Source organism: Ixodes scapularis, unplaced genomic scaffold, assembly GCF_016920785.2.
Source record: "Ixodes scapularis isolate PalLabHiFi unplaced genomic scaffold, ASM1692078v2 PGA_scaffold1__304_contigs__length_218370807, whole genome shotgun sequence".
NCBI classification, from domain to species: Eukaryota; Metazoa; Arthropoda; class Arachnida; order Ixodida; family Ixodidae; genus Ixodes; species Ixodes scapularis.
The window spans coordinates 23,147,052-23,173,687 of NW_024609846.1; the positions used below are offsets into that span (position 1 = coordinate 23,147,052).

Sequence of the window (26,636 nt, forward strand, 5' to 3'; positions counted from 1 at the left end):
GTTCATAACGGGACAGAGGAAACAGCTCAATGGTGGTTGGTTGTACCTCCTGCAACCTTGGAACACAAGAGAAAAAAAAGAACTAGGTTAGTATTTCACCTTGTTAGTCCTCTAGGTTCACTTCTAAAAGCAGAAAAAAAATTAAAAAAACCTTAACTTTGAAACATGCTACGACAGTGGAGGTTTTATGCAGGGTACTGAAACGCACAGCTCGGGTAATTGTAACATATAAAATTGTTTATCTTCAGTAATATACAAATGTATAGCAGGATCACGAAACCAATAAACAATAACAAGATGTATATCCAACCTGTCCCTGCAAAATGTGCATGGCTTTAATCACAATTTCCTAAAGTTATATGGTCACTTAACTTTCTGTACAAGCGAGATGGTGTTGCTCGAAATTCTAAGGCCCGCCCAGACGGGGCAACTTTCCCAGCAATTTTGGTGTTGCTCGCGAGTCATTCCCCAGCTTTCCACAGTGCGACACGAATTGCTACGATTGCGTCCAGCTCGAAACGGACAAGCCACTCGGAGATGCTTGAAGTGGCAGCAGCCGGTGATGATGACAACCAAAGACTTGGTTCTTGATTGAAATTGATTGTTTTGGGGAATAGACCGTTTCGGAAAGGTTTTCTCAATGCCATTTAAAGGCATGAAAACAAGTTTGTAACGCGGAACTGTTTGTTTCAATAGTGCAAGAAAAATAAAATTTGATGATGATGGCAAGTCGTAGCAATTGGTTGCTGTGGGAATATGCGGGCGGCCACTAACAATGTTGGTGTTGCAACGTCAAGTTGCTGGGAGAAATTGCCCCTTAAGTAAACTCTCACGGTGTAATACGCCAAAACAACAGGGACAAAAAACGAAGATAGAACCAGACAGGACGCCGCGTCCTGTCTGGTTTTATCTTTGTTTTTTGTCCCTGTTGTTTTGGCGTATTACACCATGATGCAAAACCAACTAGCCCAACTAGCCATTCTTAAACTCTCACTGCAGTATGCCTTGTGTCCAGTTTGCATCCAACCGCTACAGAGCTCATGGGTCAAACAGAGGCCCAGCTTATTGTAAGCAAATTCTTTTTGTAAGTAAATTCTTACTTCTTGCGGGTATGCATTTTAGATCTAGGCATTATTTTTACCAAACTCCAAGTTACTAGATATGCAGATAACACACAGAGAAAGTCTTTTTATGTGCTCTAAAGCCATTCATCATACTTCTTTGAAAGCATGCAACTTTAAGGGTTCACAATGCATAAAAAATTATATATGCAATTTGATTTAGGTTTAATTCAAATTAATAAAATGCAAAAAAAACAAAAAAACGATATCAGTGGAAGTATGATTGTGACTCACTGCAGAAATGTAACACACAATGCAGATAAAAAGCTGCATGTGCACATTGGCATCTTGGCAAATAATCTTAAAGCGCAAAGACAACGGACAAGTACTAAACGCCAAACTAATGCTCCATTAAACATAGATAGATCCTGCACAGAGAGACAGCACAAACTAAACCAATATTGTAAGTGCAGACAACAAGGTAACAATACAACACTCACTTCTTTCAACACCATACGTGTCTGTCACAGACAAACATACAAAATTGTTTTAAACTTGACACTGAGCACACAAGAAATTTATGTGTAAAGTTAGTTGGCAGTCGAATGAAGTAAACCCATGCGTTGCTTCACGTTTTGACGTCAACACGACAGGCAACGAGGCAGCAACTACTTTCCACTGTACCCGCTTCCTTCGAGTGTGCGCTGAAATTTAATGAGACAGAGGCAGTCTAAGGTATATGTAAGCAGCTGGACATTGAAAAAACAGCTAAAATGTGGCACAGTACAAACTTTACACTCCTTAGACAATGAAGTGGCCCCAAACAATTTGTTCAAAACTTCCAGAACAAGCTACAATGGGAGCTAGGAGCTGAAAAGTAGTCTGAAACCAGGGAGCTCATGCTAGCGGCAAGACAACTGTGAGACTTCCTCTTCTCTTTCCAAATTATCCTCTCATCAGCTAAGAGGTACCTCGTACCGGAGGAATTTGGATGACAAGTTTTGCTGGAGATGCCACATTTCTTTTAGGCTGTGTAGCACTCGGGGTTCCCGGGCAGTAAGGGTGGACAAGGCGTTGCACATGGAGGCACGTGTACGTACGAGGACGCAGCAAACCATTGGTGTGGAAGACGATGTGAACTTTGTAAGAAATTGCCATTTGTACTTTTTTCTCAGTTCGAACAATGCAGGCATGCTCGAGAGAACCTTTCTGCGACGGCTTGGATAAAAGAGAGGAACGTTTAACGGTGTCGCAGTAAGAACAGGCAGGCACATACAATTAATATAGTGAGCTTCGATGATGTTTATTAATTTTCTTTGGGTCCTAATATTTTGTCGCTCGCAGCTAGCGGTAAGTAACGCCGATGTCGTCTCGTTGACCCCAATTCATCCATGTGGTCGGTAGAAGCCAAGTCTTGCACATTGCCGTAGAATTGCTAGCATTTGTCTTTTTCAAAAATATTCCGCATACAACTCTGCACTCAGGAATCAGCTAATAACCCCAGCATCATTCGTTTCAGCTCGTCTTGATCACCATCACAAAGTGGGCGGAACCTTGCTGCTATAACAAATACTTTGCCGCATTTCTCCCGAGGGTTTCGAAGGAATCGAACCAGTTGCCTGCATCCTTTGTTGAGTGTGCTCTTTGTTGTTCAAGTGTCAGAAACCATGTTTTGTTTTTCCCTTTCTTAACTCTTTGTTTATTGTTTGTTTTTGTCACTGTACTGCTTTATTTATTTTTTCCAACACTCCCCTCTGTAATGCTCTGGCCCTGAGGATAAAATATAGAAATAAATAAAATAAATAAAAGGTGTCGGATGTGCCATGCATCCTTAAAAATCCATACTCGTCAAGCGATATTTACTGGCCGGTATTGACTTTTCCGAAAGTTCGCGCCGTATTAGCACCAGCGTATTTTCGTCGCCGTGATCAACACAAAACGGGGTAGTGACGAGGCAAATTCTGAATGGCAATTAACACAACTCTAGCCTCTAGCCAGACAGGCAATTTGGAAGATGCACACTGCATTCCTCACGCGCAAGTGCTCCCGAGGAGGAGGCACTTCACGAACACCCGTTACCTTACAGCTTTCGTAGATCAGAGTCCGTGATCGAAGCAGAGCAGCCACGGCTCGTCAAAGGGAACCGCACACGCTGCAACCAAGCGGCATTTTTTTTTCCTTTGAATAGATGATTAATAGGGAAAGATAGTCAACACTAAAATACAAAATATCAGGGGTTACGTATCGCATAAAGTGCATCAAAATAAACAGAATATGCCCCTCCACAGTCCAGAAAACAACTCAACCTGTCCAAAACTGGATTGGATTGGATCGGTTGGCTCTTGCATTTCTGACGGGTACGCGTGTTCCACAATAAATATATCCATGATGATGTACCTTACTTCAATATATATATATATATATCACTTTTATTGTAATCTGATATTATAACGTCGTATGTGGACTATAGTGATACAGCAAACGACCTCAGCCATAACTGGAACGCACGTAAGCTACGTTTTCGGTTTCGTTTAGACGCGTCATTTTCCTTCCAAGTCGAAAATTTTGAAACCCGATGTTCCTCGAAGTTCACTGCGAAGCTCATGAATTAGCAACGATACAAACCGCATCATGTGGCAAGCCAACGATGCTAAAATGTTTGCTTGTCACATAATCTTGCAAGCTCAAGGTCTTTCCTGGAAAATACATCTGATCTTTCCTGGAAAATACATATTGGATACGTTATTAGTAATGCTAATCGCATGCTTGGCTATTTAAAACGTAATTTTTCTTTAGCTCTTTCCTCTTTGAAATTAACTCTTTATAAAACACTTATACGCTCAAAGCTTGAATACGCGTCGTCTATCTGGGACCCAAGCCTTTTAAATTTGGTTAACCCCCTAGAAGCTGTTCAAAATCGTTCCGCTCGTTTTATCCTCAGTAATTATCCACGCACTGCATGTGTCACCTCTATGAAATCTAACTTATCTTTGCCTAGTCTTGCCTCACGCCGAAAGGTAGCCCATTTATGTCTCTTCCATAAAGTATTTCACACTAACTCATTCCTCAGTCAACGTCTCCTCACACCACCTTTCTATGTTTCATCCGGTCTTGATCATCCTCATAAAGTAGGCGTACCACTAAGTAGCACGAACACATTTCAACAATCTTTCATTCCCAAACTTCTTTGGATTGGAACCGCCTTCTCACCTCCAGCGCCATAATCCAGGCGGATGATTTGTTTAAAACTGTTTTCTAATTTTTATTGTTCATAACTAATAGGTGCTTTGCCTTTAAGTTTTTCATTGTATAATTTTTCTTGTTGAATACAACCCACTCCCCTCTGTAATGCCGTTGGCCCTGAGGGTATTGAAATAAATAAAAAAAAAAATATTTTATGCAAGTTGATACAGAAGGGCAAATCTGCTACTGAAGATCTTGCATAAGAAGACCATATTTGTAAAAAAAGATGTTTACTGTCTCAGATCAAATAAATACAGTCACCAAGGCATTGTGACAAAACAAGATGCTCAGTAACTGCGACCGAACAAGGTGTAAGCGCTGGGCTTCCTGGCACACCCTGGGTTGATGCACTTGTCTCCAGCTTCAATCTTGGCCGGCTGCTCAAAGGGGATGCACAAGCTTTTGGCCCCCATAGCTGGCGCTCCAGGCTCTGTCTCTAGACAGTCCTTAGCACTGTTCTTTTTGATCTCATCCTCACACTCCATGTCACCACAAAAGGGTGCCATAATGAGGCACTTGCCATCCAACTTTTCCAGGAACTGGCCCCAGCTCTTTGTGACTGCTTGATACTTGAGCTGGTCTGCTTTTGCTCGGTCAAACATGGACTTCTGGATGTTCTCAAGCAGGTCTTTCATCTCTTTGACCGCCGTGGAGGTCTTGTAAGTGAGCTTCTCCCCCGTGTCTCTACGCACTGCAACAAACTGCTCCTGCTGCATGTCACGAGGCCCGATTTCCACCCTTATGGGCACACCCTTTAGCTCCCAGTGGTTGAATTTCCAGCCTGGAGAGTAGTTGTCTCTGTAGTCTCCCTTGCAGCGAACTCCTGCAACATCAAGTGTTGCTTCGAAGTCCTGGCAGAACTTGATCAGTGCAGCCTTCTGGTCTTCTGACATGGCTGCAGTGATGCCACAAGGCACGATGACAACCTGGTAGCATGCTACCCGCGGTGGGAGTACAAGGCCTTGGTTGTCAGCATGGACCATCACCACCACACCAATGGTTCTCGTAGTCAGCCCCCACGAGTTTTGGAAGGCAAACTTTTTCTCTCGTGTCTCAGGGTCTTCAAATACAATCTCAAACATCTTGCTGAAATTCTGGCCCAAGTGATGGGATGTGGCACCCTGGATACCACGGCCGCTCGCTGGGACGTAGGCTTCGACTGTCGTCGTAAAGTCAGCTCCAGCAAACTTCTCTTTCTCAGTCTTTCGTCCCCTCACAACAGGGAGGGCAAGGAGTTCTTCGTAGACTGCCGTGTAGATGTCCAGGATCTTGTAAACCTCCTCCACAGCTTCTTCCCTTGTGGCAAAGGCAGTGTGCCCTTCCTGCCAGAGGAACTCTCGGGTCCGCAGGAAGGGCTGTGGATGTTTGAACTCCCAGCGCACAATGTTGCACCACTGGTTCAACTGGAGTGGAAGGTCCCTGTGCGACTGCACCCACTTGGCGTACGAGGGGTACATAACGGTCTCGCTCGTTGGTCGAATGGCAATAGGCTCTGCCAGGTCGCTGTTTCCCGACCTGGTGACCCAGGCCACTTCTGGTGCAAAGTCAGCTACGTGAGTCTTCTCCCTCTCCAAAGCTTGAGCTGAAACAAACATGGGGAAGTAACAGTTTTGGACACCGATCTTCCTGATCCTGGTGTCAAGAAACTCCTTGATGTTCTCCCAGATGCTGTAGGCCCACGGACGGAGGATGTAGCAGCCACTCACGTCGTAGTACTCAATCATCTCCGCCTTGGTGATGACCTGCGAGTACCAGTCAGGGAGGTTCTCTTCCTTCTTGGCCTCTAGGCCCAGGCGCGTGATCTTCTTGGGACCATCCTGTGGCGTGGGAGTACTTTCTTTAGCTGCTTTTTTTGGCTTTGCCGCAGGCTTGGCCTTGTCGGCTTGCTCCTTCTGCTTTTCTGTAGGCTTCAAGGGTTTAGAGCTGTTCTCCGACTGCGAAGTGGCAGGCTTCCACTCTTGGCCAGTGGCAGATTTAAAATCTGCTTTCAGCTGGAAAAGAAGCTTGATTTCGGGGTCCAAGACATCCTTGGCTGCCTTATTCGACTTGAGCATGCGGATCTTGTCGCCTTGCGCTTCAATCTGCCTGTCGAGATTCTGCACATCGCATGCAGCGGCATCCCCAGTTCCTGCAGCTGATGGCGACATCACTCCGGGCTTCCACTCGATGCCTGTGGAGGACTTGTAGTCTGCCTTCAGCCTCAGCAGTTCTTTTATTTCTGGATCCAGAACATCCTTTGTGACTTTGTCAGCCTTCATTTTCCTGATCTTTTCACCTTGAGCTTGAATCTTGGCATCCAAATCAGCTGAAGACGGCGGAGCTGCCCCTTGAGACTTGGTCTGAGGAGCAGATGACGGTTGCCAATCCTTCCCAGTAAGTTTCTTGAACTCGCCTTTGAGCTTTAACAAGACCGCAACACTGCCATCAATTGCAGACTTTTCAGCCTTGCTTGCCTTCAACTGCCTCACCTGGTCTCCAGCCTGCTGAATCTTGCTGCTCAACTCCTCGAGCTCACCAGCCTTCGCAACCAGGGGTTTGGTGTCTTCCACTGGTGATTTTTCGGCGGCTTTGCCCTTGACCCTTTGTAGTTGCTCCTTGGGAGTTTCCTTGGATTCGTAAAACCTCTGGACAATCTCGGGGAGGGTAGATGTGCTCTGTGTTCCATCTGGAATGTGGTAGAGGACAAGGGGTCCTTCCTGACTAATATGTCGTGCTGCACTTTGATCGTATGGCTGGTCACAGATGAAGAAGCCTTTCCTTTGAATCTGTATAATATCAGACTTCTTCAAATTTTTAAGTAGTGGGTCGCCCAGCATGGGCACTTCCACGCGGGTCTCCTTCCGCACAAAGTCCTTGAAGTCATCATCCTTCCCGAGCACTTGCTTTGAAAGTATGTGGTCAAAGAAGACGCAAGTGCAAGGTACAAGGGGTGCGGAGGGACTGACGGCGAGCCAAGTAACTTTAAGAGTGTTCTTATAATTCTTGTCGTCAAGGTTTGGTTCAGCCACGATCTTGGTGACCTTTCCGTCTGCACCTCGAGAGACATCCTTGATTTTCAGGTTGCCCAGGCCAATGAAAGTGACGTTTTCTCCGGCCTTCATGGCCCGAGCGTCTGACTGGTCCACCAAAAGCTGCGGAGCAACTACCAGATCTCGAGTTCCTAGGCTAGTGTTTTTCGGATGGACGGCCACCTCGAGTTTCCCTTCCTTCAAGCCTGGGGCCTCGACCACAACGGCGTTTTCCTTCTCCACAGTCGTGTGCCTGGGAGCGACAGGTTCGATTACCTTCTTGTTGAACGCCCAGATCTTGTCCCAGTCCATCATGACAACAGACCTTGAAGAGCCCTGGGCAACAATGAACTGCTTGAGTCCCTCCACTGTCATGCCCCTGCGGAGCACGCCACGGACAGTGGGCATGCGCGGGTCATCCCATCCATCCACGATCTTGTTCTCCACAAACCAGGTCAGCTTCCGCTTCGAGAGGACGGTGTTCATCATGTTGAGCCTTGAGTATTCATAGATATGGGGCTTCCTCATGCCGAGGCTGTCCAGGACCCAGAAAAACTGCTCGTCCCGGTCGTGGTACTCGGTGGTCCTGAGGGCGTGGGTAACGCCTTCAATGCTGTCGACGATTGGGCAGGCGAAGTCGTACGTGGGGTACACCTTGTACTTGTCGCCTGTCCGGGGATGGGACATGATCTTGCAGCGGTACAGGGCGGGGTCCCGCATGCACCCATTGTTGGACTTCATGTCAATCTTGGCCCTGACACAGCACTTGAGGCCGTGCTCGGTGCCCTTCTTCATTTGCTCCCAGAGCTGGAGGTTCTTCTCGACCGAGTTGCCCCTATTTTTGGAGTCCTGGCGCTGCTCGCGCTCCGCCTTCATCGTCTCCGGGTCTGTGTCGTCCACATAGGCCAGCCCCTTCCGGAGCAGCTCCTCGCACTTCTGGAGCAACAGCTCGAAGTAGTCTGACGTGAAAGTGTATCGGTCTGGGGTGATCTCCAGCTTCTTGACGTCGTCAAGGATCACTTTCTCGAAGTCCTCCTTCTCCTTCTCGGGGTTTGTGTCGTCGAACCTCATGATGAGCTTGCCCTTGAACGCCTCCTGGTAGTACTGGTTGAGCAACGCTGCCTTGGCGTGCCCCACGTGGAGGTAGCCGCTTGCCTCGGGCGGAAACCGGACCACCACCTTGCCGACCTCGGCCCCGGGCAGGTCCACGAACTTGCCTTCTTCCTTACTGACCTTACTGGCCGCTTCTTTGCTCATCTGATTTGGCGTCTCGCGCCTCGTTTGGGGCGGAAGAGCTGACAGCACGCTCTCGACCTTGGGCTGTGACAGGAGGAGGTTGTACCAACGGGACACGTTCTGCGGCGCCTTCTTGGCCGAGAGCAGACCCTGCCAGGCGGGGCTCACGAACAAAGCACCCCAAACGGTAAAGTCGGCGATGGTCGCCCGCTGTCCCACAAGGTAAGATGATGAGCCGAGAGCCCGGTCCAGACTTTGCACCGCCCGTGGTAGCTCGTCGCTCTGGGACAGCCTGCCCACCGCAAACTCGATCCAGTGGTCGACTTCGGTGTGCTCCAGGGCGCTGCTACCATACAACTGCTCGTCGGGGCACAGGCGTGCCAGGTAGCGGGAGATGAGCGGCGACGAACTAAAGGACTTTCCGCCATCTACCTGCAACAAAAACAAAACTTAGGATGTCAGAGGTGTGGAATCCTTGCAAATAAATTGGGTTTCTTCCTGATCGACAATGAACATAACAGAGTTTTGGAGCGAAATATTTACGAACATACAGATTACAGTGATGTGACGATCGCAAATAAATTGTTACGAAATTACTTTCATACTAATAACATTTTTTTTTCATTTTTTTGCGCTGAGATGCATGTATTTAGAAACGTATGGTCCTCGTTTAATGAAACTACAAAAAAGAACGGGCGGCAAATACATAAATTTCTCCGCCCAGTGTCTACATCTGGCGCGCCGGAAAGCGCGAGTTTTTTTCTCCTTGACTTTTTTTCTTTTTTGTTGTAGAATATTCAGAAGGGAAATTTTATAACAGTGCTTGTGCGGGTATAGCAATAAACAATGTCGCAAAAAATGTTGTTATCCATTTAAACCTACGGGGGTATTGTCATATGCCAAATATTTTCAAGAGTGCCGGCGATCACACAACGATCAACCGGTCACGACTACAATCGGGGTGATAGTTTAGCAAGTTTAACAACACCTCCCTACTCCGCCCACACCGCGGGGCAATATAATGACGCAATTTCCGTGCAACGCGGATGTAAATGTTGATCTAATCTGGCTCCCGCTTACTTGGAGACATGTGCTCGTAGCCCAGTCCACGTTGACACAGAGTCCGGGCTTGAGGTGCTCGGCGGTGAGCAGGGCTCCCACCGGGGGCTCGCCCACGTTGCAGGTCAGCTTCAGCGGCATCTCGCCGGCGTTTTCAAGTCGCTGACAGAGAGCTACGAACGTCGTAAAACACTCGTTTCGAGTTCAGGGGCGCCGCGAAGTATCGGCTGACGTTACATCAGCATCCCGAAACGCCGAGAAAGGGATTGAATGGGATGATACCGAAAGCGATGTTAGGCACGGGAGCGCTACTAAACGACCAATTGAGTATGTGTGTGCACCCTGTGCACCCACTGACCTCTATGACTGTGCACCCGTTTGAGCTTTGATCGTCCGAAGAAAACCCCTACAAGACTATTGTGAAATGTTTTATTATTTTAATAATAGGTTGTTCGTGCAGAGTTTGCTAAATGACGCGATTGTAAACATTAAAAAGCTCACAAAACCAGGCAGCACTAACAGTTGTTTTTGTTTGTCGACAAAGTATAATAGTCCATTAAATATAACAATTTGGTTAATGCTTTATTATGAATTAACTTGATTAACCTTAATATAATTTTATTTAAATAAATGCAAAAGTTTGCCTTCATCGTCAATCGACTTCCAAGGCATTTTTGATCCAATCCAATCCAAGTGCCAATCATCAACTGTTTACGTCCCACAGCAGATTTCGATTGTAGCGTCAAGGTATATGCCAGCAATTTTAACGAGATATCGTCAGCTGCACCAGCTGACACGAGGCTGACCCTCAACTCGGCGTAGCTCTGTCCCTCAACAGTCCCACGGTCCCACTGACAGTTCCCAGACCGTCGCAATGTCTATTTTTACTCCCACCAACCAAATAAGGCTGACCAATGTGGCAGTGGTACGTATGAAGAAGGGCGGCAAGCGCTTCGAGATTGCGTGCTACAAGAACAAAGTGGTGGCCTGGAGAAGCGACGTGTAAGTTCCCATTCTTGCTCGGCTTTGCCTGTGCACTAACGCACTAGTGCATAGTGCCCCCAGCCGGGCCGCTGCTTGTCGGTGGAATCCACCTTTTGCAGAAGAACTGGTGCCCCCTGTCGGAGGCTTGGCTCGAGGATTCATAGTAGGAAACTTCAGGAAAGAAAAGGCGCCAGTAGGAAGGTGGTGGATGAAACTTCATTTGTTGGAGCGAAACATAAGCCGCAGTGGGCACAAAGGCGATGTTTCTAGGTCATCGAAGCTCGGCAGGGCCAACAGGTTCTAGCTTCATACCAAAGAACTCTCGAACCGGGCATTTGCAAAATAGTAGATAGTCGCCATTTTGGTTTTCTCAAATGTTGATTGTAGGGATGTCGCGAACCACCCTCGGTTTGATTTCGAAAGGTTTCGATATTTGCGAAGCGAAGTGAGGTTCGATTTCGAAAAATTTTGTTATTTTCGTACCGACCGAGGTTTGAATTCGAAAAATTCGCAACTTCTGATCACAGTGGAGTTTCGAATTCGAAAAGTTCGAAGCTTTCACGGTTTCTAAAATTTTGGGTTCGAATATTTCAAATATTTCTTTACTTGGGGTTCGATAAATTTGAAGATTTCGAACTTTCCTAACTTGAAATTCGATATATTCGAAAAATTTGAATTTCTTGGGATCTGAAGTTCGAAAAGTTCGAAGATTTCGAAATTCTTTGGAAATAAAATTCAAAAACTTTGAATGCTTCGAATTTTTATAGACGTAAAGTTCGAACAATTCGAAGCTTTCGAATTCCTTTCTGCATAAAGTTTGAAAAGTTTGAAGGTTTCGATTCTCTTTTAACGCTAAATTCAGAAAAAAACCATTTCGAAGATTTTGAATTCCTTTCAAGTCCAAGTTTTCAAAGTTCGAAGTCCGGTTTTCAAGTTCCTCCACAGTTTCAGTTTCAAGTAACGTTTCCACGACTCACTGGTTTTTACGAAATCATGCTTAGAAAAGTTAGGGTGTGTTATCTAGACTCTGCGAAGTTGGTCAGGCAATTAAATGAGACGACGAGTGTCCCGGATGTGCTGGAATATTTGCTAGTGCAGAGTGATGTGTGACCATAGATCAGTAATTGTGACCGCCAGCCCCTAGGGGGAGGGGAGGGGAGGGGGAGGGAGGTCTTTAACATGCATCACGCAGTAGTGATCACACGAATACACTGTTTTACGATACTCATCCAGTTCGAAATGGCCAGGGGTGGGCAGGAGGTTGAGGCTCAGAAAAACCTTGAAGCGACCTGGCAAACTACCTTCCCACCCCTTGCACGCTGGTAGTAATCCGATCGAACGCCGCTCGAGTGACGCTGGCATATAGACCTTTGCAAAAAGAGCTCTCTGGCCGCCGCCATTTTGCGAGTCGAGCGACCCCTATCAGCCAGAAATTTCTGGCACCCGCCTGAGCTGTGGAAACCCGGTCAGCGTGACTGCCCACCTGCATTGTGCATTCGAAGTTCGCCGGCTTTTCTTGGAAGTTTTTATTTTATTTGCCTGTTTAAGATGCTTACCCTTTGTGTGTTATCTTGCACTGTGAGAATCAGGGAATACCAGAGCTCGTAGCCTGCTCGGCCTTCACAGGAAACAAACGAAGAGAGCGAACGTCAAGCAGCCCGCGACGCAGGCAGTTCGACGTTCTTGGAGGATTATTTCGGTTGCGATAATCTCTAAAGAGCCTTCCTGGCTATGTTCTGGGTCTTCGCGAAAAATAGCTGATAGGGTAGGGTCCGCGGTGTGGGGACGGAATAAGCACGTTCGTTCATTTGATTTGAAGCTGTGCAAAAAAGCAACTCTTCTACATATGCTCCAAAACACGCTGGATTCGTCCGATCGTCGTGAAGTGACCATCGCCGTCACTGTATATTGGATATGCTGTGTTATTTGAGACCTTTCTCAACTCCTGTTCGGATAACACGGCTGATCCTATAGTGCCGTAAAAAGATCAACATAAAATGAAACAAACATTCCAGTTGAATTTGTTCTGTCATGCACGGACTCACCAAAACAGCTTTCATTTCTATGTTTTTGTTCCAAAAAAATTGTACAATGCATTCTTAAAAACTCAGAGAAATTTTGTTTGCCCCAGAATACACAATAAAAAAGAGAACGCGGCAATTTAGCCTCCACCTGCGTCCGGAAGTGCACCTACGCAGGCTGCCACAGCCCACTGACTAGAAAACCTACAGCCCAGCACAGTCGGGCAACACTGCCGTACCCTCTCAAAACCAAGGACGTCCGCTGTAAATCGCTTCGTTCGAGACTGCCGCTGGAAAGGTCTGCAGTAAGTTAATTTTGTAATTGTCCTGGAGGTTTATTTTTTGGGACGGAGGAATCGCCTCGCAAAAACACAGAAGCCGACACAACTCGAGGTCGAGGAGCGTTCTACCGTACAAGTGGCGTCGGAAGAGGAAAAACGGGGAAGGGGGAGGGGGGCTTCAGCCCCCTTCCCCCCCCCCCTTCCAGATATTTTGGACTGTTAAGGAAAACAATACGGGGAAAGAGGGTGGGGTGTGGTCGAGCTTATTTTAATCTGAAATTATCTATGCATATGTATAGCTACTGTCGCTCTTCACTGCATAAAAGATCGCGTAGATGGTCGTTGTTAGAAACTCGTCAGAAGGTACTACTCGTCACATGCTTAGTGGTTCGGAAGTTCAAAGCTATGTCTTTACGACCTAAATAACTGTGCCAATGGTGGAAAAAAAAAAACATATTAGTAAATGTGGGGATAAAAAGCTGGAGAAAGAAAAAAAAACTGTCAAGAATTCGCCGGAAGTGTTGTATTCTTGCATATTTAGAGGTTCAGAACTTCGAAACAAGTTTCTCCTACCAAAATTTGTACAGGCTAAAAGAAACACGTCCAAGTAACGTAAAACAAAAAAAAAAAAAAAAAAAAAAAAAGTTTTTTTTTAATGACGGGCTGAACTTGAACAATATTAGAAATCTTCTCCCATGAGTTAATTTATTCCTTAACTTAATTTATTCCGAAAAAATCCGCCTGGTCCGGGTATTGAACCCGGGACCTCTCCATTACAGGTGGAGCGCTCTACCAACTCAGCTAACCAGGGGTTAGACGTCAGCAGAGCAAATGGGTTTTATCAGCTGCCACCAGTCTAACACACCAACAAGGGTGAAGCTTTTTAATGTTATAATTATAATGCAATTAGATGCAAAGGTGTGTTAGACAGGTGGCAGCTGATAAAACCCGTTTGCTCTGCTGGCGTCTAACCCCTGGTTAGCTCAGTTGGTAGAGCGCTCCACTTGTAATGGAGAGGTCCTTGGTTCGATACCCGGACCAGGCGGATTTTTTCGGTCGCTCACCAGTCACCTATCTGTGTTTGGAGATTTGTGTTTGTCCTTTGTCCCTCTTGTTCCCCTTCTCCAGGGATTATTTTCGTCATTCTTGTCCAGCTCGCTTGCCCCTTTGCATTTAATTGCATTATAACTATACATAGATCATTCTTAAGAAGTTTAACATCTCTACAATAAATAGCTTCGGCTACAGCGCGCTTCAAATCTGGCACAAATGATAATCGTCATAAGCCCGTCGTCCTTCCTCGCCCCTTCGGGAATTTATTTCTTTAAAACTAAGCATGCGAAAACATTGAAATAAACGGCATTGTCTTTCGTAAAGAATGCAGCACCGCATGTAAAAGTTTGAGAAAAAAAATCACGAATGTACCTCACTACTACTTGAATTCAAATGAAACCGTCCGCCGGACTTTTGAAGTTCGACGAACGTCGAACTTTTCCCTTAAAAGTTTGAAGTTCGTCGAACTTCTGACTTTTCAGGATTCGAAAGTTTGAAAATTTTCGAATTCTCTTGATGAATAAGTTCGAAAATTATTGAATTCCTTAGCATAGGAAATTTGAAAGTTCGAAAAGCTTCGAACTTTTTAGAGCAAGAAATTCGAAAGTTCGAAAATCATCAAATTTTTTGGTCAGTCAAGTTCGGAAGTTCAACAGGCATCGAATTTTGCAGCATGATAAGTTTGAAAGTTCGAAAAGGATCGAATTTTTTACCGTAATAAGTTCGACGGTTCGAAAAGCGTCAAACTTCTTAGCTTAACAAGTTCGAAAATTCGACTTCCATCAAATTTTACAATATAAAAAATTCGAAATCGTTCGAACCTTTCGAATCGCTTGATTCGATCATCGCAACTTCGGTTCGAAAAAAGTTTGCGGCATCCCTAGTTGATTGTAGTCAGAGCCTATCCCTTGTTTGATGTACAAAAGACCATTTAGTACTGCCAGATGATGCGCACAGTTGAGTTGAATTCGCGCCGCCGTTATCTCATCTCCCAGCTGTGGCTAGCTGTTACAAAGTGCTTACCCGCCGAGCCAAAGCGCTAGCACATTGGGCGATGGTCAAGCATATCATAGTTAGATGCAAATCCTCTTATCTCTGGACTTACTGCGCATGTGCAGCCTTCCCTGGCCCGTCGTCAGGCTGTGCAGCATACACAGAAAGTCATGCGCTCCTTTGTTCGTATTTCAATCTATTGCAATTCTGGTATGTCGAAAGTATAGGGTCACATACCTAACATGAATAAAGACTGCAAAACAGAGAGCCACTGAGATAGGAGCTGTAATCACAGGAATACCGGTGGTGTATCAGCGCACTAGACTTGAGAAGGTTATGCCGAATTGTTGGGTCTTCTTTTCAGGGAGAAAGATATTGACGAAGTCCTCCAGACCCACACAGTGTACACCAATGTCTCCAAAGGACAGGCAGCGAAGAAGGAGGACCTTATAAAGTGTTTCGGATCGGAAGATCAAACCAAGATTTGCAAAGAGGCGAGTGATATGACTCCTTCCCAACTCTTATTGCTGATTGCCAATAGTGAATGTCAATTCCAGTATACATTGTTTACACTCAAAGGCATTCAAGGGTACCTGTTATATTGTGCAGGCCTAAGTTTAGACGCAACATGCTTCGAGCCTGGCTTCCTTTTTGGTGATCTCGATAACTGATTCCAAGCCAGTAAATATTTCAGGCAGTACATGATCTGTGCTTATACAAAATATAACATTTTGATGTTTTATCACATCAGATTTGTTCAACATACTTTTTTTTTATAAACAACAGCTTGTCAGTCTGCTTTGTATTCTGGCTTCTGCTGGAGGATAGAAGAGCTCACTGATTGGTTGCTAGTGGCGATATTTATCGTGATGGAGTATGACAAGGTGCACAGTTTCATACGCAAATGTCTGACTGTCCGTAAATCGTAAAAAAATGGAAATTTTTTCATTCATCACTCGTCACTGTGAAGTAATAATAATTGTGGACGGCGAAACACTGGGGCTTCATTGTTCGTATTGTTCACTTCGGCTGCTGACTTTCTAGTCTTTAGAATGAATGTGTGCCAAGATGCTTGTACCGTATTTTCCAAACTATATTGTATTTTCCGGACTATAGTCCGCGCCCAGTGTAAAATCCGCAAAAATCAATTTCAGCTGGAGAAAAAAAATTCTTTAGATAGTTTTCACCAAAAGTATAATCCGCAGGTGCCAATTTCGGCTGAGGGTGAGGGAAACACTGTGCCATTGTGACCTTGTTTCATTGTTCCGTTGACACGGAAAACAAAAGCCCGGAACCGGTGACCTTGTGTACTGTCCACACATCATCAAATATCAACATTTAGGAAAAACAGGTCGTGCATAAACCGCAGTGCATCAAATATCAACATTTAGGAAAAACAGGTCGTGCATAAACCGCAGTGCATCAAGTATCAACGTTTAGAAAAAACAAACCGCGTATAGTTGCACCCCTGTATAGTCCATACAGCACGAAATATTAACTTTTAAGCATGTATTGTCTGCGGCAGGCACGTAGCCAGGCCCATGGGGCCTGGGCCCGCCCCCCGAAATCTTCCATTTTGCTGGGACCTTCTATCCCCCCTCCCCCTCATACAGCATTTTGTCATGGGCGGGCTCCCCCCGAAACGAAATCCTGGCTACGTGCCTGGTCTGCGGACAATACACCGTAAAATGCGGTAGGTACATGTTTAAGAGTTGAAATTTCACCTGATGCAGACTATCTACAATTGTGGACTATACAAAAATTTGCATATTATCTACAGGTGTTTTTTTTTTCTAGGTCATTGACTGTGACAAAACGTGAAGAATTTCATGAATAACAGAGTATATTAATGATGATTTATGCATGATACATGCTTTTTTGTGAGCTAATACAGTAGGCATTTGTCAGAATGTGCTTTGTATGATACTTACATTCGGACTAGGCACTATGTGCAGACTATGTGTGGACTGTGCATTCGGTGTGGAACTATCTAAGCAAAAGCTTTTATTTTTGACCCCGAATTTGGCCCTACGGACTATGCACCGGCGCTTGCTATAGTTTGTTAAATACGGTAGTTGCATATCAGTTTTTCTTACCGAGCTTCCTAGAGTCGCATACTTCCAACGTTAGGAGAGAGTTGGCAAAAACCTTGGCGGGTTTGGTGTATCGTGAATATCTGCTAACTCTAGCATTCGTCCTGTTTCAAGCGAGTATTGCGTGTTTTGAGCATGTGGATGTTGAGGTTGAGAAGTCGCTCGGGTGTGCAGATCCTGAGCAAGGGGGAGCTGCAGGTGTCTGAGAAGGAGCGGCACAGCCAGCTGGAGTCCAGCTTCCGGGACATAGCCACCCTGGTGGCGGACAAGTGTGTGAACCCGGACACCAAGCGGCCCTATCCGATGAGCATCATAGAGAAGTCCATGCGCGAGATGCACTTCTCCGTCAAGCCCAACAAGAGCGCCAAGCAACAGGTGAGCCTTGCCCATTTCTGCTGCGGCTCTTCAACGAGAAGTTCTCGACGTTTCTGTCCGTGTGTTTGTGCCTAGCTTGCTGCAATGACCGTTCCCTCTCCTGTGCTGTGAGGGCCATACCTGTTTTTCTGCACAACATGTGTTCTGTCTTGTTACTTCCGTCACTCACATACACTTATTGTTTACCCTCTGGCGAGCACGACTAAGCAGATGATCCATTGCCAAGCAGAGGTCGGCATTTTAGGTCGCCCTCACTCACCCTCACCCTCACAGCCACACTCACCTAAGCCCCTCACTCACCCTCACCCTCACAGCTACATTCACCTTCAGCCCCTCACTCACCCTCACCCTCACAGTCACACTCACCTTCAGCCCTTCACTCACCCTCACTGAACCTCACGGCCCTCACACACTCACCGCCCTCACGGCCCTCACGCCCCTCACGGCCCTCACGCCCCTCACTCACTCATGGCCCTCATGGCCCTCACGGCACTCAGCGCCCTCACGCCACTCACCGCCCTCACGGTCCTCACCGCCCTCACGGCCCTCGCGGCCCTCACCGCCCTCACGGCCCTCACCGCCCTCACGGCCCTCACGGCCCTCACCGCCCTCACGGCCCTCACCGCCCTCACGGCCCTCACACACTCATAGCCCTCACGCCACTCACCACCCTCACCGCACTCACGGCACTCACCGCCCTCACGCCACTCACCGCCCTCACGCCACTCACCGCCCTCACGCCACTCACCGCCCTCATGCGCCTCACCGCCCTTGCGGCCCTCACACCCCTCACGCCCCTCACGCACTGATGGCCCTCGCGCCACTCAGGCCAGCTTCAGATGGGGCAAATTCGCCCAGAAACTTTACGTCGCAACACCAGCAACACGGGCCGCCCGCGATCACACGCGGCAACCAATTGCTGCAATTTGCCATCGTCCTCATAAAATTTTATTTTTCTTGCACTATTTAGACACAATTACGCGTTATAGACGTGTTTTTATGCATTTAAATCTCGTTAAGAATACTAATGCACCTTTCTGAAACAGTTTATTTCCAAAAAGAACGATCGATTTCAAACCAGAACCAAGTCTTTCGGTGTCATCCTCACCGGCACCAGGTATCACGTGAAAATTTTGCGTCCCTGATTGGATGCAGCCGCTTCAAACGCATTCGAATTGTTCCGAGTTGCTTGCTTATTTCGAGCCGGACCCGATCTCAGCAATTCATGCCGATCTAAGGAAAACTAGGGAACAGCCCGCCATTAACACCAAAATTGCTGAGAAAGATGCTCGATCTGAAGGGGCCTCACGCACTCACCGCACTCATGGCCTTCACACACCTCATGCGCTCACCACCCTCACGGCTCTCACGCCTCTCACGCCACTCACTGCCCTCACGCACTCATGGCCCTCACACCCCTCACTCACTCACCGCCCTCACACCACTCACGGCCCTCACGGCCCTCACGGCCCTCACCGTCCTCACGGCCCTCACCGTCCTCACGGCCCTCACGGCCCTCACAGCCCTCACGGCCCTCACTGCCCTCACGGTCCTCACGGCCCTCACCGCCCTCACCGCCCTCACCGCCCTCACAGCCCTCACGGCCCTCACTCACCCTCACACTCATGAATTTTCCTGTTTCAAAAACTCACTCACCCTCACCTCACCTGTGAAGATGAGGGTGAGTGAGGGTGAGTGAGGGCCCTCATGAGTGAGGTTTGCCGAGGTATGTTGCCAAGATGTATTCTGTCCCTTGTTTGTTTTGTTAAGGGTGCAGGGCTGTTTGATAGGCGGGAAGATCGATAAGCAGAGGTGGAAAAGGAATCTGATCTTCATAAATGCACTTTTTTGGGAAAAAAGTGTCGGTGTGTATAAAGGAAAACCAATTCGTGCGTCATGTTTTATGAGTGCAAGGCGTTCACTCTGAGCGCTAGCTCGCCAAAGCGTAAAGGCTACATCTTTGCTATGGCTGCTGCCTAAAGATGTCTAATGTTATAACATTTCGGATGCTTTGCACCTCTTCAGACTTTTATCGAGCTCGGTGCTCCCGGTTTGCCTCAGCTCGGCGCCGTTTTTGCGCCTATTCTTTTTAAATTGATTTGGTGTCTTATTATTTGACAATTAAGGTTTTCTTATTGGATATAGCGAGGTTTTCCATAGATATTGAGATATTGAGGCACATAGATATCTCGATATCGAGGATTTTAGACATCGAGCCACGTAGGGTGGATACGTACAATCTCGCGGTACGATGGCCCTAAAAATGCTATCGCATCTGAAAAATGTTTTTTGGTCCTCTTAAACTTTGCATTTTTGCTGAGTGTCACCTCTTTAAGGTTGGTTCACACACTTGCGACAGCTTATGACTGAGTGCTTTACAACCTCTTGCGATCTCTTACGACAAGAGAACACACTATTGCCATCTATCGGGTAACTGTTGTAGGAATTCGCGTACCGCCACCGATACGCCAGTTCCCACGTGGTCCGTCAACAACCCGAGTCCAGCCTGGTTCTTTCACAGGAGCGGGATTCCGCTCCCCGTTTATTGGTACATGAAACACAACGCTCAAAACACTCAATCTAAACTGCAAATACACTCGACATTACACAAATATATACAAAAACACGTAAAGCCAAAAAGCCAAACCTAAACACAAATAGGGCCCCCAGGCCTCGTGTGCCGGGATTACCCTAGATCCGGTCGCCACACACTTGCCTGGTCTTGGTAGCGTCGGGAGTCCTAAGAGGCTGTACACCCCCTGGTCCACCGACTATATCTCGATCGATGGGCGAGGAGGTTTCTCCTTGCCCGCCCTGGGGCACCTGCAGCGCCATCCAGTGGCTAGGAGAGCAAGCGGCATGTCGGGAGCCGAATTAAAGATCCCAATCGACCCCGCGGTGACGCGACCATGTGATCGTGTCTGAGGCGTGGCAACTGCATAGCCACCTCGCGGCAATTATGCCAGAGTGGTTTAATGGGTGCCCTCGTGAATGCACGGTGCGCCATATTGTGAAACATTTGTGAATCCCAACTGTTTTTTTTTTTTCGTGCATCATTTTTTATTGGTTTAAAAATCTTTTGACAATATTATAAATGATCATTTCTTACAGATAGTACAGTGCAATTCACTTATAACGATACCACATATAATGTTGTACTGCTCATAATGATCAGTTTCTAGTTCAGATACGATTATCAGTTACAACAATTTAATGTTTGGGTTTTCTCAGTATCCTTATAAGTGGATAGCACTGTATGTAAATTTGATCTCACAAACACGGCAAAACATTTGCCCTAGTGAAATGCAGTTCCAGGACCACCTCAAAGATGGTGAAAGCCTGTATTCTCGTCATAAGAGATGGCAATAACTCGGTCGAAGCAAATGCAAGTGTGGGAAGGAGACCTTAGAGTACCCTCTCGTGACCCTTTGGCCTGATTGGATCACAAACGTGGCACGGGCAAGCGTCGGCACCGTACCGCTCGTCATTGCACGATTCGCCCTCTCCTCGACCCTTTCAAGCACGACGTAACATTGGCGTCGTGCACCAAGCGACACTGCGTAATGCCCCTTCCCCCACAGTCCCTGGAAGTGATCCGCCAGCTGAAGGAAGTGATGCCCATCGAGCGGTCCCAGATGAAGCTGCGCGTGGTGGTGCCCAACGGGAAGAAGGCCCGGCCACTGCTCAAGGCCTTGGCCTCTTCCATCGAGCAGGACGTCATCCAGGGCGCCACCGGGGAGCTCGAGATGGTGAGCGAACCCCGCTGGTGCAGGGTGCAACGCGGCGGTCGTTCTGACTGCGGTGTTCGGATTGCGTCTACGACCGATGCTTTTGGCGTCCCGTTCCGCCTGTGCGTCGAAAATGGTCCCGAAGCAGCGACAGAGGACGTCGCGGAAGCCGGAGGGTCGGTCTGACGCGATCCCGTTGGTCGTTGGTAGAAGTTCCGGCAGAAAGCACGAGCAAATGCGAGCGTTGCCGACCGAAGAACTAAGCATGAACATAACAAAGAGCACCCTACATTTCTAAAGCCGTCGGTATCTCTTGCTTCGCTCTTGAATTATTCGTGCATGCCGAGGCCGATGCTGGGACCGAAGAACATGAAGGCAGATGCGAGCGTGCGAGCTTGCAGGGGAAGCCTCGATCTCTCGTGTCGTCCGCTTTCGATGGCTCGTGGCTAAACCTCTCGGCACGACTCGGTCGCCCGTTTATGCGTTCATGTGAAGTGCGTTCATTACGCGAGGGGAAAAAAAAAAGTCGAAATATTGGTGCCCGTTTTGAAGAGTGTGTTTATTATGCGAGTGCGTTCATTGTGCGAGTAAATACGGTAGTCGTGCGGGACCCTGCAAGGCACAGGTCGATGTGTTTGCCGATGGCCGCGCTTTCGTCCAGGTGTTCCTGACGGACCCCGGCAACTTCCGTGCCGTGGATGAGCTGGTGAGCAAGGAGTCCCGGGGCAAAGGTCAGCTGGAGGTCATCAGCCTCAAGGAAGTCCTGGAAGGTGACGAGCTGCTGGAGTAGCCTCGCACCCCACGCGTGGACCCAGCCGGGGGTCTAATTTCCTTCGGCTGTAAAGGAGTTCTGTCAATCGGTCCGTCGAGTTTGTCTTCAGCCTGCGCACTCGGAAACACGGAGGCCACTCAACGGGTGTTGTGCACCCAGATACGTGGGGTAGTTTTCTGGGGACAGACTCCAATCTTTGTTTTGGGTCTTTTCAGCTGGGGTTTGCTTGCCAGCTTTCGAGTTTAGCTTTTAGGATTTGTCTAGGTCTCTCGGATAAAGTCTTAATGTCACACTCCAGTAAAGTTTTTGTCCGTTCGAATGAATCGGGCGAAAACCCAGTTTGCTGCATCAGGAGTTCTTGGAAGAACACATGCAGGGTTGCAACTTTATCAATAAAATTGGATGTTGAAAATGATGTAAAGTTCGGTGAAAGTAACCTCGGGATTTGTTCCAAGGGTTATGGTGTGTCCCTCGAAAACATAGTTTCCACCACATGAGTTCCCCCAGGACAAAGCTCGGAAAAACTGGGAGCAGTGCTCCCATTTCAGTGTATAGTATAAAAAGGACCACAATTTCAAGGAGATAAAATTCACTGTCCCAGGCTGACACACATTTGTCGGTCTTCCATTAGTTCTGAAAGAAGTCTTTCCTTGCAAGAAGATAATTCTTTGTTTCCTCGGCAAAACAATTTGTTCTTTGGAGTCTGATTTAGACTAAATATATGCTAAGTATGTTTAAGTCATTAAATGTGTTCTGGCAAGCGAGGGAATTTTCTAATGATGAACAATTGATCATTATGGTTTGTATTTGACCCCAAGTGAGGTGCTGTGCCTTTTTAAGAAGCAGACCTTTGGAACAAATAAGGAGTTTCCATATTTTTCCAGCGAGCCGACTTCGATGGTAAACTCCTCGAGTGGCCCTTGCAGTACACATTGCTTCGTCTTGGCTCTAACAGTATGGGCGAACATAATGAGAACACTGACTACAAACAGTAGCTCTGAAAAACATACTCGTGATGGGATATTGGTGATGGTTTCATTGCGATCAACTGCTGCTAGGCATGTCATCTTTTCAACCGAGTAGGGACAGAAGTGAATTATTACTGAGCAATGGCAACATTGTGATGTTTTTTACTCTGGCTGTAGTATTTAGTTAGAAGGTTTTAAGGTTGAGTTTATGTATATACTATGAGATAAAGAGGTTTGTGGCTAAATTACAGCGTGATGTTTGCCTCGGGTGGACTTTTGTGGTGTCTGGCTGTAATGTACTCTGGAATAAGTAAATACACGACGCTGAATTACATTGTATTGTACTATTGGTGAGGAGATTGAACTATAGGGGCCGCAGTTTCATTATCATCATCATCACCACAAACAATCGCTGCGTGGCAAACAGCTCCGACACAAGCACTCGCCTAGCGTACGCTGCATCGTTTCCGCGCTCGCTACATATTTGTTTGTAGTGATATGGTGCGCACTTACTGCGTACTACAGTGCTCAAAGCATGCTTTTGAAACGGGTATATTAAAGGGGCGGTGCAACAATTTGTGGACTTTGGCTAATTAATTGCGGGAATCGATCCCGGCCACATATAAAACGAAGGACCGAAAACTATTCTTTCCTGCTTGCCCTAGTTTTCATTAAAAAAAATAAAAGAAATTGGTATCTCTGGCACCCCTTAACTCAACATTGAAGCGGCACCAGCTTCGCCTGTGACGTCATTCGGAGTGGCGTTGGTTTCCGGTTGGGTTCTTCTGGCTTCCGTTTCCCCAGCGCTCGCCGGCTCGCCAGGCTCGCCGCTCTCCCGCTCTCCCGCCGATTCCCGACCAACATGGCAGCATGGGCGGACGGCCTGAGCGACGTCGAGCGCAAGATGCTTGCGTATAGTAAGTCAGTTGGACTTGTGCGGCGGGCAGTCGACGCGGCGGGCAGTCGAAGTCGAAGTCGAGGTCGAGACACCAGGAACAATAACGATACCATGATACTGCGGACCACGACCAACGCACTCCGTCGAGCGAGGGAAAGACAAAACGTCCGGGTTGCTCGTGTAGCCGCCGTAGGCGCCTCGGGCGTCGACGGATGATGGCGACGGCAGGTTTCGTTGACTTGCGGTAGATGGCGCCACAAATAATTCATACCCTTTTAGCGGCAATATTAGGCTTTTGAAGCGTTTCTGCATGCCTAAACAACAAGATTTTTTAAACTTAACCTTAAATCAAGCTTACAATTGCCTAACACTATCACTTACAAAAACCACTCCGAATGGCGTCACACCACAGGTTCCATTTGCGGCCGCCATGTGGCCCAAGGTTGGGAAAAAAAAGTGTTTTTTATTTTGTGATTACGCAGCGAAATAGAGGTATTTTGGGGTATGGTGGCACTTTTTCTCTTACTTATGCCGAAGTAAACAATATAAAAAATACAAGCTGCACATTCGTTCAGTGTTAAAATCATTGCACCGCCCCTTTAAGCGCGGAGGACTGCAGCTTGTACGCGACGATGCAGACATTGTCCGCCGTCGGCTCTGTTGCAACGCTGCACTCGATGACATGATCGCAGTTGGGCATGTCCATTCTTGCAATGAGACACCACTTGCTTTCGCCGATGTTGTCCATGATTGTCGCGAGAGACAGGGTAACCGAAAAGTGAAGTGCGTGTTTCGTGAATCAGTCAGAAAACATGGACGCCGCTCCGGCCACGCACAATGTAGCACATGCGGCCGACACAACGCGGCTGGCCTGGCACTCACGCGCGTGACCACAGATGCGCTTGTTTTGCCTGCCAAGAGGACTTGGGTAACATTGAACGCAGGAGGGGACTAGAATACTTCTATCTGCGTGCGTTTAGGAAAGAAGATTATATTGCATATTTTTCACGAGCCTCGCGTCACGGTCTTCCAAGGCAGCGAATGCACCAATGCCTGCAGCCGGAGGGCTTGTTTGCCACGCAGAGTTAGTTCCCGACGTGGCCGCTGGGGAGCGCCACTCCTCTATCTCCTCCCCAATAGCATGGATGGTTCAAACCTGGTGTTGGGCAACACATGTGCTAGGTGCATGCATCCATACCAGATGGCGCCACAGCGTCCAGTATAGACACCTCTTGCAAGAGCCGACAGATGGTGCTGCCATGTGCGAGGGCAGCGAAAGGGAAAGAACAAGGGGAAAGAGGAAGATGTGTGCAAGGGAACCGGTTGCTGTGTCCAGTGCAGCTCAGCACCAGCAAGTGTAATAAAAGTTGTTCCCTTGGACTTGCAAAGTTATAAGAACCAAAGTTACAGCTGTTAACACGTAGAACACGACAATGAATAAGGCAAAGTAAGAGAGGACACAGCATATTTTGTCTACCCCTTGTCCGTCTTACTTAGCCATCTTGATCCACTGAAATACTTTCTGGGCTTGCAGGAAGGCCTAACCCCACTCGGGGAGAACTCTCCATAAAAAAAACCTCTCCGCCTGCTATTGCTCAAGGTTGCGATGTGGAAAATAAGATTTTTCTCAAGAAATATACTTTATTTTGGCCCGTAGTATAGATACAAATCAAACACTTTGTTGATGCAAACACAGTAGTACACTCATTCCCTATGAATCACACAGGATGGTTAGGTTACAGAAGTAAGCACTTCGAACTTTGATGGAAAATATTTGCAGGCTTACACTGAAATCCTGTGTTGTGACAGCTTTGGTAATACCACATGAATAGGAGCATGCAGAACTTTTACATGACATTTATAAGCAAAGTACCGGGTGAAACAAGGAGACGGTAGGCTCTTTAAATCGACCGGAAAATTCGGTTTCTTAACTTATTGCGCTACGACTTTGTGCAGTGTTGCCCACAGATGGTGCATTCTTTTTGTAAAATTTGCAAAGAGCGAACTTACCTGAGGAAAAAGTAAAGAAAGAAAAAGGCTTAGCTCCTATGGGAACGCAGCGACGCCACCGGTCTGCAATCAACACGGCGCCGTTTTGCACGATAGACAAGAGATGGCGCAACGAACGCCGCCAACGAACGAGCATACGGGCGCCGAGAGCCAGCCGAGGTATTCCTCAAAGGCTCTTTAGCAGACAATCTTTTCGACTCAAAAGCGGCGCGCGTTCCGCAGGCGGCGACAGTCGCAGAAACAAAAAAGACAGGCGCGGTAACAACAAGGAACTGCAGTTCCTTGTCTGCTAATTATGCCGGCTCTCGGCGTCGTCTGCTCGTTCGTTGGCGGCAGTTGGCGTCGCGACCGCTTGCGCCATCTCTTGTCTACCGTGCAAAACGGCGCCGTGTTGATTGCAGACCGGTGGCGTCGCTGCGTTTCCATAGGAGCTAAGCCTTTTTCTTTCTTTACTTTTTTCTCAGGTAAGTCCGCTCTTTGCAAATTTTACGAAAAAAATGCACCATGTGTGGGCAACGCTGCACAAAGTCGTAGCGCGATAGGTTAAGAAACCGAATTTTCCGGTCGATTTAAAGAGCCTACCGTCTCCTTGTTTCACCCGGTAGATGACATTTTTAGAACCTTTCAGGGTTACATTTCTAGGATTAGTTTGTTGAGAGTTTGTGTAGAATTATTGTGGCTGTTTAGTATATTTAGAAAGAAAAAAAACACAATTTAATAGCACCTTTTAAGGCTCGTTCACACTCTTGCGACCTCTTAAAACTGGGTTCCTTAATACCTCTTACAACCAGAGGACAAACTGGTGCCATCTATTGGGTAGCAGTGTAAACTTGGCGGTCTGGCACATTTTCTA

General features: G+C 47.3%; 2 protein-coding genes and 1 long non-coding RNA gene across 3 annotated transcripts; 2 read left to right on the top strand and 1 right to left on the bottom strand.

The window, feature by feature from the left end:
- Positions 1-9: 9 nt before the first annotated feature.
- Positions 10-2,662, top strand: LOC120839857. Its single transcript, XR_005715413.3, has 3 exons — positions 10-86; positions 1,907-1,980; positions 2,581-2,662. It is a non-coding gene; the product is annotated as an uncharacterized LOC120839857 (long non-coding RNA).
- Positions 2,663-4,517: 1,855 nt separating this feature from the next.
- Positions 4,518-10,033, bottom strand: LOC8053034 (bifunctional glutamate/proline--tRNA ligase). The gene is made up of 2 exons (XM_002434318.4): positions 9,629-10,033; positions 4,518-8,980 (listed from the first exon to the last, which is right to left on the bottom strand). The coding sequence occupies exons 1-2, from the start codon at positions 9,746-9,748 to the stop codon at positions 4,592-4,594; spliced, it is 4,509 nt and encodes a 1,502-aa protein (XP_002434363.3). The 5' UTR covers positions 9,749-10,033; the 3' UTR covers positions 4,518-4,591.
- A 244-nt stretch (positions 10,034-10,277) lies between these two features.
- LOC8053027 (ribosome maturation protein SBDS) lies at positions 10,278-23,120 on the top strand. Its single transcript, XM_002434317.4, has 5 exons — positions 10,278-10,609; positions 15,304-15,433; positions 17,207-17,407; positions 20,989-21,156; positions 21,797-23,120. The coding sequence occupies exons 1-5, from the start codon at positions 10,482-10,484 to the stop codon at positions 21,923-21,925; spliced, it is 756 nt and encodes a 251-aa protein (XP_002434362.1). The 5' UTR covers positions 10,278-10,481; the 3' UTR covers positions 21,926-23,120.
- The last annotated feature ends 3,516 nt before the right edge of the window (positions 23,121-26,636 follow it).